At 52.2% G+C, this 12,280-nt stretch overlaps 1 protein-coding gene across 1 annotated transcript in view; it reads left to right on the forward strand.

Moving 5' to 3' along the window:
* Positions 1–2,030, forward strand: part of AARS2 (alanyl-tRNA synthetase 2, mitochondrial) — a gene marked incomplete at both ends in the record, with an annotated part of 17,670 nt that extends 15,640 nt beyond the window's left edge. The window contains 4 exon segments of the mRNA XM_009866969.1: positions 188–298; positions 1,139–1,222; positions 1,362–1,472; positions 1,877–2,030. Coding sequence (XP_009865271.1) covers positions 188–298; positions 1,139–1,222; positions 1,362–1,472; positions 1,877–2,030 — 460 coding nt within the window.
* Between the last annotated feature and the right edge of the window lie 10,250 nt (positions 2,031–12,280).

Genomic DNA, 12,280 nt, shown 5'->3' on the forward strand with positions numbered 1-12,280 from the left:
AGAGTGTTCCCAGGCTTTTCTTCAGCTGAACAGAGCTAGCTACGCACCGCACTGGCTCTCCTGATCACGTAGGGGTATAGGAGTGTCTGGGAAGAGAGCAGACTCCAGCCTGACCTCACAGAGAACTAGTGATTTGTTTTGAGCTACAGTCCTTACTACTGTCCTTACCCAGCAAATTGTCTTGCAGGTGGTGGCTAGCACTGCAATGCCTCAGTGGCAAAGAAAAGAGCTACAGACTGTCCTCAAAACACTACAACGAACAGCCAACACTGCCATCAAGAAACTGGAGATACAGCAGGTATTGTGGCAGCAGCACGCACACTTGCAGCCCACTAGTAGCACTGTGTGGCTTACACCAGTGGACTCGTCTCTGTCACACTTTGCAGCCACTCGGTCATCAGGGTCCCATTGGAAGGCAGAAGAAAGTAGGTGCAATCACACACAGTGTTGGATTGATTTCACTGGAGTTAACTAGGGCCATCATGTAAAATGCAGTGAATGACTCTGAATTTTTGGCATCTGCAGAAACCCTGTGTCTCTGCCTGTGTGGATGGAGAGCCCCATATCGGCACTTTTAGCAGACACCGACAGCTGGATAGGCATTGTTTTGCTGTTTATACATGGAGAAAATGAGATGTCCCTGAAATGGGCTTTACAAGGTCAGACAGTAAGACAGAGACAGGAGAGAGCCTTTCTCCCAGGCATACAAATCCTGCTCTGGCTTCCCACTGCATTTGTCTCTTGCTAATTTACATGATTACCTTAGAAGCCCTTTGGAAATGCTTATTGATGACTTAGTGTTCTCAGCAAGAACTTTTCTTAAAGTAGAAGCTTCTTGCCACAGAGGCCTGCCTGAGACATGTGGCAATGTGTAGGTCTAGGAGAGAGGTTAGGCACTGAACGGGTAACCATTCCACTTTTGAAACGATTTCATCTATACTTGAAGGAAAAGAGGGTTGTAGAAGTCTTTATGTGGGGATTTCAGTCTGCCAGTCTTATTTTTGCTAACATACATCCCTCTGTCTCCCACAGAGCAACACTTCCATTCCCTGTGTACATATGTGGCGCACACATATGCCCACCCAGCCCATCCTGTGCCACCAGTAGCCCCTCAAATGCTGTGTGTTTCCTCTTCCAGGCTGAAGAGAAGGCGCAAAGCCTGCTGGCCAAACATTGCAAGCAGCCAGTCATCATTGATACCGTCTCTGCCGACTCCCTCTCTGTGAGTCATTCACATTACTTGTTGGCCCAGCTGTTCCTCTGGTGCTGCATACAGGAAGAGGGAACTGCTGGGCCTATTTTCTGCTGTGTGCCAGTTTCCTGTGTTGTAGCCTGAACCCTCTTCTCCCTGCTTCTCCTAGATCTTAATGAAGGTAGTGAACCAGCTGTGTGACAAATCTCCTGGCACATCAGTCCTGCTGCTCAGCCCTCAGGCTTCTGGTGAGGTGCTCTGTGCCTGCCAGGTGTCCAAGGTAAGCAGAACCCTCGTGGAGACATAGGGAACCTTCTTGCAAAGGGGGACTGAACCCACAGCTCAGCAGGTCCCAGTTGAGACTTCTCCTGGGATTCTGTCCAGTGTTCATGGGTAATCACACTGGGGTAGGACCTGAGATTACCACAGTGGAGCCTAGAGATGCTCTCATTCTCTGCCGGCTATGGATATCCCTGGATCCTCCAGGCCATGGTTACTCGGGGACAGAACACAGCATTGATGTGTAAGCTCAGCCTTTGCGGTCCTTAAGGCATTCATGACTGCCTCAGGTTGTGAGGGCCCAGGCTGAGTGAGAAGAGGATGTTGTTACCTTTTTTTTTTTTTAATCTGTCCTGTAGACTGCTCTACAGTCTAAATTGCTTTTGCTCTGTGTCTCTTCCCCAGAATTGCCTCCCCGTGTTCTCTGCAGCTGACTGGGCCGTGGCTGTCTGTACGCAGATGGAAGGGAAGGCAGGAGGTTCTCCCGTCGTTGCAAAGGGCAATGGAAATGCCAAGGGCATGCAAGGAGCTCTTGCTACTGCACTGGAGTTTGCTCAGAGTAAACTTTGAAATAACTGTGATGCTTTGGTGGCAGGACAACTGTATGCAGCCTGGCTGCAAGCTGCGTGGACACTTGAGGCAGAGCACACACTATACTCTGCTGATCTGAAAGGTTTAGCAGCTCCCACACTGAACATTGCTGCAACTGCTGCATTGGAGCATTTGGCTTCTGGCCATCAGGGATGAGCAGAAACCCCACTTTGGATCCCACTGACAGAACGATTCTGCCTGTTCTCAGCATGGACATAGGGGGATTGAGCCTTGGAAAGCACCAGCTGCAACAACAGATCCTGCTTCTTCCGGAACAGTGCAGTTCTTGCCACGAGACCAGCACTCAGAAGTTCCATGAGAGCAGGGAGAGATGGCACAGTGTAACTCTAAAGCCATTAAATGGCAGAGAATGTTTCTGGTTAGCTGCGTTTTCTTTTCCTTCTCTCCTCTGGCAGAGGCTTTTGTTCTGTCCTTGCAGCCCCACAAGTGAGCACACACTCTTTGTTTGTGCCTTCTTGTCCCTCGGGACACCCCTCTCATTATAAGTGTGAGTATAATTTAGAAATGAGAAGTCCCAACCTGCTTGCAGGCTCAGCCTTGCTAGGCTACACAACAAGTAGTGCTGAAGCTGGTCCTTAGTACCAAAGGACGGAGGAAACAATCATCCCAGCCTCCACCTCTTTGCTTTGGATGAACATTCTTATCCTTGTTTCCTCCTGCCACTCCCTTACTTCTCACATACCAGCACCTACCTAAAAGCCACCATGGACCTGGTGAGTTGCATGAATGGGAACCGTTGCTGTGTTGCAGCATTGAACTCCCTGCAGCAGAACGCTTAGCCTTGAGGTGAGCAGGTCTCCCTCCTGAACTGGTCACTTTTCACAAGCACTGGCAGACCCAGCAAACTCAACTCATAAAGACATTTCGAACTTGATTGTTACAGTGATGTCTAGAGTTCTTGGCCAAAGCACTATTATAGTAGAAGGAATGTATTGACCTAAATAAAAGATCACAAGTGCAAAGGTGCAACAGGGCAGTGATAGAAGCAAGTTTCACCTTGTGAACAGCAATGACAGCCTGATGGGGATGAATGTCACCAGCAGGTAGGGTTGTCTGGCACTCTGAAGGGAGGTGGAAGAGGCAGTAGCTACTTGCTTTTGGGGAGAGTGGGAGGAAGGGTGGAAGCACAGTGATGCTGATGGATGGGGAGCAGGAAATGGCTGTCGGATAAAGACTGGTGGAGGGGATGTAGTGAGGAATGGCCCAGTGTCCTAATGAGAGATTTCCTGTACTTCTCTTAGCTCTCTGTGTGAGGGGGAGAAAGTGAATAGCTGCTGTGAGCACAGCGTCCTCTGCTTTCTGTCTTTAGTGAACAGCTCACCTAGGGGAGGAGGGAGGTGGACTTACAGGCATCACTAGAGAACAAGGAGTTTTCTTCTGTATCTCAGTGGCTATCCAGCCCAATACATCATGTATGATGCCTAAGGCTCCCCTTTGCGAAGGACCAGGAAACTGGATTTATGCTTGGCTAAGTGCCTGATATAAATATGAGGACTTGAAGGCAGAAGGAACAGGGAGCCTTTAGGGGCTGGTGGTGCTCCCCACTATCCTCTGTTCTGCCGAAGCACTGACAGATGCAGCCGGAAAGCCGGCCTTACTCTTAGTAAATGCCGACTTAGAGCTCAGCTTAGAGCAGGTCTTGGTGCAAAGGAGTCTATGAGCCAAGGTCCCTGGGTATCTGCCCCTATTGCCGAGAGTTCAGCCATGGGAGGGGTGCACAGGCCCCTTTCATCACGCTGCCTGTGGGGCAGGTTGCAGCTCACTGCAGACCCTGTCTGCGTTCCCATACTTGTGTACTCTCTCAAATTTCTTTCTGTTTCTGGATGTGGAGGTGCTGCTGATGCTCATAACATCTCTGCAAGGAACGTGAGCACAGGGGACATGGAACATCCAGCCCAGCGTTCTACAGACCTTGTGATGAGACTGGTAGGGCTCTAGCGGGGATGCACGGAGTCCTGTGGTGTGGTTTCTGTGGTTGAAAGCGGAGCTGGTGCCCAGTGTTGCCCAGCTCCTGTGTTTCACTTGGGCCACAGTGTTGCCAGATGTGGGATGGGGAAGGGGTGCTCTGTTTCACTGGGAAAGCACTTCCCCAGAGTGCTTTTGTGTTACTACATTAATAGCTGCTACAGGAGGTGATGTCTCCTTTCAGTACTGGAGAGTAGGTGTGAGGAGGAGGAGAGGAAGGCTGACTTGAGCTGCTCCTGCACCATGCTCCAAAAGCAGAGCCTGAGCTTGCCAGCAGCAGCCTTATGAAATTAAGCCCCTTTAGTCTTTTTAGCTTGAAAAGCACTGACCCTTTATAAACTTCTGCCCAACTTTTTACGGGGCAGGGGTCTATGTGCTGATCTTCAAGGAAATGCCTTTACTGTTGGGAAAGTTGAGCACCCGTCATCATTCTCCTGGAGGGCTAAAGGCTGCAGAGGCAACCAGAGCAATGGCCCTTGGGGCTGTTGGAAGGCGGCTCATCTCTTTGTGGGCTGTCAGTGCTGCGCAGTGAGTGAGCAGCAATGGCCTGATAGCTCAGCACTCCAGCTCTGCTGTTCTCCCATGTCACATGGGAAAAGTGGTTTCCTGTTCTTGGGGTGACAGACCCAGCCCTACAGTGAGAAATAAGCCCTCACCCCCCAAGTAGAGGCAGTAGGGGAAGGCCTAACAATCCTGCAGCCAACTCCAGGCTGTTCGGAGAACCAAAATTATTGGTCACGTGAGAGCAGTTAGAGCTTGGCCAAGCAATGGTGGAAGGTGGGCAATAGGGAGGCCCACCACAGCCTAGCTCTGCACACACGCCAGCGAGCAAGGGCTGTAGGGCTCCTAAAGCAGAGTAGGGGTGTCAATCTTGCCATCCTACATGGAGCCTGTAGGTCATCTTGGGGCTTTTTAGCCAATCTTTCCAGAAGGCAACCTGGAGTGGCAGGAGGCTGCTTGAAGACCAATTCCCACAGCTCATCAAACAGCTGAAGGTGATAGCAGCATATCTTTGAGTAGGAAGCCTGTAACCACATGCACAACCTTTCTCCATGTGCACAGCTACCTGTGGCGTCAGCTGACAGACCTGCTCAGCCTGGGAGGTGTTCTGCAATGGCCACACCCCATGTAGGATCAGGACAGTCCTATACTATTACCACACCAGTTTGGTACCAATGTTTCTCAACTTCTGCACCTCCAGCTGGAAGCACAGCCCCTTCTTTGCATCTCCAGCAGCCCCAGAACCCCCTTCATGCAGGGTTACTGCATCTCCTGCACTGCTTTTCTGTAAATGTTAAAACCTACCTGGTCAGTAAGCAGCGCTGCATTTGCTGCGATGGTGCTGACTCTTCTGCCTCAGACACGGCAGTCTTGGGGGGAGCCCATTTTCTTTCTCCTCCTTTGCTGCTCTCAGCCTTTCTGGGCGTGAAATTCAGTATTTCCTTTCATTTTTCTAAGCCTGTAAGGATTTAAGTAGATCATCAGTGAGATCACAGTATAACCAAGTCATGATCTCATAAGCTCAGTAGCACTAAACCTGTTCTGTAATTGAAGGAGAAGAAGCATCTTTTCCTACTACAGAGTACTTTTGTGAGGCATCTGTGGTGCCTGTATCACCCCAGGCTGGTAACATGGAGGACCACAGTAGAAATGCTGGATTTTGAGCCATGGCCATGCCAGACCATTGCTGATCCTAGGAGGAAGCATTTCCTGCTGGTTCTGGTGAACCCCTAGTGCACAGACTTACACCCCATCACCCCTTTCTCTGCTGCAGGACAACACATTCATGTCCTGAGCTGCAGAAGCTGCCTCATTTCTGCCTGGGACACCCTACATTTTGGGCACAGATCAAGCGATGCTCAGCTGGGAGTGCTTGGGGGAATGAAATATGAGTTTTAAATGTAGTTCTCTGGCCAAAATAGCAGCCTACATTCCCTTACAGTCATCAAGGATCTAAGGTGTGAGTAGGACCCTGGGCACGCATTTGCAGCTCTAGACACTCACGCACAGAAGGGATGGCAGGAAGCGTGAAACTAATTAAAGAAATGATGGGGGATTTTGCTGTGAGCAGGTGCTGTCAGGTTGGCAACACCTCCGTAAGTCCAGATGGACCCTGAGGTCCCTTAAGGGCACGTGCAATGCAAGGGCTTGCCAGCTTCAGTCCCAAGCATCTACCTGACTTTAGCAAAAGGGGAGCAGAAAGTGTGTTTTTGTTGCTCAGCCACTTCGCTCCCGATAGCCTGGGCTGCAGAGTGAGAGACTGGCATGTGGCGCCTGTGAGAAGCCCAGCTCTCCCAAGGCACCTCTGCCATCCCACACCCTGGGGCAGGCTGCTGTAGGGACCTGAGGCACTGCACCCCAGGTCCCATGGGACTCACTCCAGGAGGATGCTGGGATCGTAGCAGTGGCAGCAGAGCTGAGCCAGACCTCGTGGGACCTCGTGGCTGGAGCCAGGCATCTCCCAGATACACTGAACATAACACAGGATATCCAAGCTGAGCTCTGCAGGGAGGGAGAGCAGCTCAGGGGCTGGTGCAAGGAACCAGAGCACAGCTCCCCTGCTGGGACACCCCATCCCTGCCATGGTTGCCTGCAGGAGGTGGCCAGTGGGCCATTGGGAGCAGCTGGTGTCTCCCCAGCATCAGTTAGCCACCGCTGCCCTCTTTTGCCCCAGGGGTAGCAGCAGGATGTGCACCCTTGGCTTGCAGCCAAGCATGGCACTGAGTCCCCCTCTGAGGCGCACCCCTGGGGACCAGCACACCATCAGAAAGAAGCAGAAGACCCCCTGCATGCACAGGTACACCCTCGCACACCAGCACATACCTCCCAAGCACCGCCTGTAAAGATTCACACCCAGATTTACACAGATCTCCCTTTGCATGATTTCAGGTGTGATTTTCCTCACACCACCTCGAAACACTGGAACAGGTTGCCCAGAAACATTGTAGATGCCCATCTCTGAGAATGTTCCAGGTCAGGCTGGATGGGGCTTTGAGCAACCTGATCTAGTTAAAGCTGTCCCTGCTCACTGCAAGGGGATTGGACTAGATGATCTTTAAAGGTCCCTTCCAACCGAAAGTGCTCTATGTGTGTACTGGTAGCATGCACCAAGCTAGTCACATCACACATGCTCACATATGTGTACAATCCACGTATGTGTGGGTTTCTGGGTTACACGTGTAGGTTCTCACTCTCACCCCACCACCCACTTGGGCTTCCCACTCCCGCAGCAGTCGGCTGCCTGCGGACAGGCACAACACACACAGGGCTGCAGTGATGAACCCAGGAACCCAGAGCACTTGTGGCAAGGCAGGATGTCCCATCCCTCAGGAAAAGCTCAGGGCCACCCTGGGCTGGTGCTGCCACTCATCTTCGGCATCCCAGCAGCCAGAGAAAGCAGGGGATGTCTGCGCTAGAGGCGTTCAGCTGAGGGACCTGCAGCACGCAGGGCATGTGGGCAGGGCAGGAGCAGTCCCATGGCCAAATCACCCCTTCAATCCTGAGCCCCCAGCTCCTGGGGAGTGTCACTGGGGAAAGAGCCATGTTTCCACTGCAGCATAACGAGCCTGAGGAGGCAGAAGAGGCATTTTGCAGGAAATCCCGGCAGCTTGCCTTTGCTGTGTGCCCTTCACGGCCAGCCAGTTCCCTGCATGAAGCTCTGGTGCCTTGCAGTCAGCTCATCAGCTTGGATTGCAGCTGGCGTTTCTGTGCCGCTTGCTCAGCAGCAACCCAAACTCCTCTCTCCTCCCAAAAGCGCTAGCAAAATCCATGGGACTGGAAGAAGGGCTCCACTTTCCCTCCATCTTCCCCTCCATCAGCAACACTGCCATCTCAATTGCTGACAGGAGCACCCCACTACTGAGCCCACTCTCCTGACCAGAGCATAGCCCACTGGAGGGAAATCAAGGGATTAATTCTGTTCAATCCATGCCATTCTGGGTCTTAGTCTGCCACAGGGTTGGCTGGTTGGGGCCCAGGATGTCAGCACAGAGGGTGTGACAGTGATGCCATGGTGTTACCTTACCTTCATCCATACCCACCACCCAGAGAGCTATGTTCCTCTGTATCCACCAGGCAGTGCAGAGCCTCTCACCCTGCCATCATGCAACCAGAGCAGGCTCACAGTGGGAAAATGAGCAAAGCTACAACCACGACCAGCCCCAGGCACTGGGGCACTGTTGCCCACCACAGTCTCCCCATAGACTGGAGAGAGGATGGAAGGAGTCCCTGTCCTACAAGCGCTGCTGTGAAAGAGACTGGAAGTAGCTCTATCTTGCCTGGGTCCATACTGCACCCAGTGCTGCTGTGTCACTCTTGTGAGCTGTAGGTCCTCAGAGTAAGTTGTGGAGTCCCACCCCCCACAATTTCAGTCCTGCTGCAAATCCAGTCCAAAACCCTTCCTGCATTTTCAGCTGGCTTTGTGATACCTATCCTGTAGCTATTGCCATCAGATGGTCTGATCTTCCCAGGATGCTTGCCTCTAAGCCTGCTGTAAAAGTCCCTGAGGCTATGCAGACACTGGGTTGCTAATCCAGGCCTTGACCAAGATCTCTGCATCTTGCCCAGCCTCGTTCATGCATTTCCCTTGTGCTTTATATCAGAGGATGCCTGGGCTCCAGGAATGGGAAGATAAATCTGAGCCTACATAGACCTTCTTTTCACATGGTGAGGAATTATTTACACTCGGGTTGGGATTTGCTGCTCTACTAATTTTGTTGTCTCCTCGTTTGCCTGTTTGTGCCACATTTCAAACGGCATTCCCTCCCTCCCCCTTCCTTCCCTCACTGCCCCCACATGAGGAGGCCTTTTCTCCCTCCTCTTCCTCCTCCTCCTGGCTGGCCTGGTTAGGCAGGTGCAGGAAGAAGACGCACACAGAAAATTGTCCGTCAACTCAAATATCACCGAGTTTTACAGAGAAAAGGGAAAGAAATGCAAAACTAAATGACCTTTAAAACAAGCAAGCTCTCAGGTTCCCTCCCCCACCCAGAAGCGGTTCCTCTGCTCTGCTGTAACCTTCTCCTCCCTGCCCCAGCATTTATTTATAAGCACTATCAATAATTAAGAAGCTGCCTGCCTGCCTGCTTGCTTCGGCTGCTGTGTTGACACAGACATCTCTGACGTTTCCTGGCTCAGCCTAACTGCTTTGCTCACTTGGGCTTTTAATTTTCTTCCCCTGCTCTCTTAGAAACACAGGAATCACCCACTTGGAATGGACTGGAGGTCCAGAGAGCCAGGAGAGCTCCCTGCAGCAGGATGGCTGTCCTGAGAGCAACCCAAGAACAGCATGGCGTGGGATGTCTGGGCTGTTCATTCTATGGGCACCACCACTCCCTGAGAGTCAGGCTCTGGGAGAAGAAACCCAAAGGCCAGGGAGTTCCCACACTAGCTGTTCCTTGCTGAGAAGACCACAGAATCACAGAATGTTTGGGTTTGGAAGGGACCTCAAAAGATCATCTAGTCCAACGCCCCTGTCAGAGCAGGATCACCTACAGTAGGTCACGCAGGAATGAGTCCAGTCAGATTTTGAATGTCTCCAGAGCAGGAGATTCCACAACCTCCCTGGGCAGCCTGTTCCAGCACTCTGTCACCCTCACAGTGAAAAACTTTTTCCTAATATTTTTGTGCAACCTCCTATGCTCCAGCTTGCATCCGTTGCCCCTTCTCCTATTGTTGCACATCACTGAGAAAAGCCTGGCTCCATAATGAAGACTGCATTTCCTCAGTTTATCTATGAGGATGCTGTGGGAGACAGTGTCAAATGCTTTACTGACATCCAGATAAACCACGTCCACTGCACTGCCATCATCTATCCACCTGGTTATGTCTTCATAAAACGCTATCAGGTTGGTCAAACATGACTTGCCCTTGGAAAAAACATGCTGACTGCTCCTAATGACCCTCTTATCCTTGATATGCCTAGAGGATAATTTGTTCTGTAAGGATAAGTTGTTCCATCACCTTTCCAGTGATGGAGGTGAGGCTGAGCGGTCTGTAGTTACCCAGATCCTTCTTCTTGCCCTTTTTGAAGACTGGAGTGACATTTGCTTTCCTCCACTCCTCAGGCACGTCTCCTGTTGCCTATTACTTACCAAAGATGATGGAGAGTGGCCCAGCAATGACTTCTGGCAGCTCCCTCAGCACCCTTGGGTGCCTCCCCATTGGGCCCACGGATTTATGGATGTTCAAATGTTAGATTGCCTAACTGATCCATAACCCAGTCCTCCTCAATCAGGGCGAACTTCTCCTTTATCCTGATTTCCTCTGGGGCCTCAGGGCTCTGGGGCTCCTGAGGACAGTCTCCAGTAGTACAGACAGAGGCAAAGAAGTGAGAGCTCTGTGGCTGAAGCTCGCAGCCCCCCTGGGACACCCACTCCTGGGCACTGAGCAAGGGAGATGGAAGAAAGAGAGGCCCACCAAGTGGTGCAGCCAAAAAGCACCGCTTAACAGGATGAGTTGGGCCTAGCAAGCAGAACTGGAAGCTTTACAGCAGAGGGCTACAGAATTCAGGGGTGTAAATTTTTACACTGGCCTGGAGGAAGCACTGCAGGGCACAACCTGGGGACAGGTCGGGCACAGAGGCAGCAGCTGGGCTTGACACATTGCTTGCACTTCACAAGTCCTTGGGAACATTCTGTGTCACTCCTCATGGGTTCAAAGGCAGCCTGCAGGCACCGGGCAAGCTCTAGCCCTCAAACAAACCCTCAAGTGTGCCCTTTCCAGGCAGCTGTGAGCAGAGCCTGTCATGTGCCAGGACTGAGCCCAGGTACCTTTGCCAGTATGATCCTGATGTGGCGTCACGATGCAAGAGGGAAGCCCAGTGGTTCACAGAATCACAGAATCTCTTTCTTGGAAGAGACCTTTAAGATCGTCAAGTCCAACCATTAATGTATCACTGCCAGGTCACCACTAAACCATGTCCCTGAGCACCAGATCAACACATTGTTTAAATACCTCCAGGGACAGTGATTCCACCACCGCCCTGGGCAGCCTGTTCCAACACCCAGTGACCCTTTCAGTGAAGAGCTTCTTCCTAAGACCCAGCCTAAACCTCCTCTGGCACAACTTGCAGCCATTTACTCTAGTTGCTGCTAGGAAGAAAAGGCTGATCCCCTCCCCTCTCCAACCCCTTCCAGGTAGTTGTAGAGAGCTAAAAGGTCTCCACTTAGCCTCCTTTTCTCCAGGCTAAATAATCCCAGTTCCTTCAGCCTCTCCTCGTAGGACTTGTGTTCCACGGGACCTGTTCTCCCTGAGCTGGTCTGCAACCCTGCAGGACACAGTAGAGACAGGCAGACAGGCAGACGGGCAGACAAGGTGTTTGGCAGCGTGCACCCAGCTCCCCCCAGCCCTCAGCTCGATACCTCAGGCTCCCTGCTCCACCTGCTGAGCCCTGAAAACGAAGGCAAAGGGGGACAGGGCTCTGTTGTGGCCCTTACACCTCGCTGCGGGCCCGGGGAGTGCCTGGGAGCTGGAAGCGGATCTGTCACACAGCACGGCTCTGAAGGGATGGTGATGGCAGGCGGCAGGGCGCCCTTTGCTGGAGTGGGAAGAGGGCACGAAAGGACAGTGTCAACTCAGCAGCCTTTGGCGCGTAAGCTTCCAGGCTGTCCTATTCCATCACCATCCAGCTCCCACCATGGGGCAACCACCCCGACATTGTCCTTGTTGCCACAGGGTGGATGGGGCCCCCCTTCTGCCCCTCCAAGCTGCTGCACACCAGACCCTGAAACTGATGGTGCAGGTTGTATGGAGCTGCTGCTGAGGACCACCAAAGGTCTGAGAGGTGGAAAATGCACCTTCTTCCCCAGGTAGCTCCACTTGCCCACACAGCCCACCTGTCCCAGGGGTGCTGGAAAAGCTCACCCCCCTCCCCACTGGTCTCCCTCCTCTATGGATCAGGCTCTGAGAAGTACCCCCAGCCTTCAAAGGAAGGAGTGGACCCCTGCAAGGGGTATCATGTCCCTCTGCAAGGCCTATCACAGACAAGCTGACCTTGAAGATAAATAAGGCAAAAAGGGATGATGCCCTTATTTAAAATATAACAAAGCCTCTGGACCTCTGAGCTGCTTTCAGGTGGCCACATGAAGGAAAGATGCTGCACTACCTGCCCTGGGCTTTTCAAAATCTCCCTTTGCACCACTCGTGCTGTAGGACCTGAGTCCCCTTTGTGCCTCTCAAGAGCACTTCCCCTTTGGCAAGCACCTTGGGTTTATCAAACTACAGCACAGCAGGGAG

The sequence above is a fragment of the Apaloderma vittatum genome, unplaced genomic scaffold, assembly GCF_000703405.1.
Source record: "Apaloderma vittatum isolate BGI_N311 unplaced genomic scaffold, ASM70340v1 scaffold843, whole genome shotgun sequence".
NCBI lineage: Eukaryota > Metazoa > Chordata > Aves > Trogoniformes > Trogonidae > Apaloderma > Apaloderma vittatum.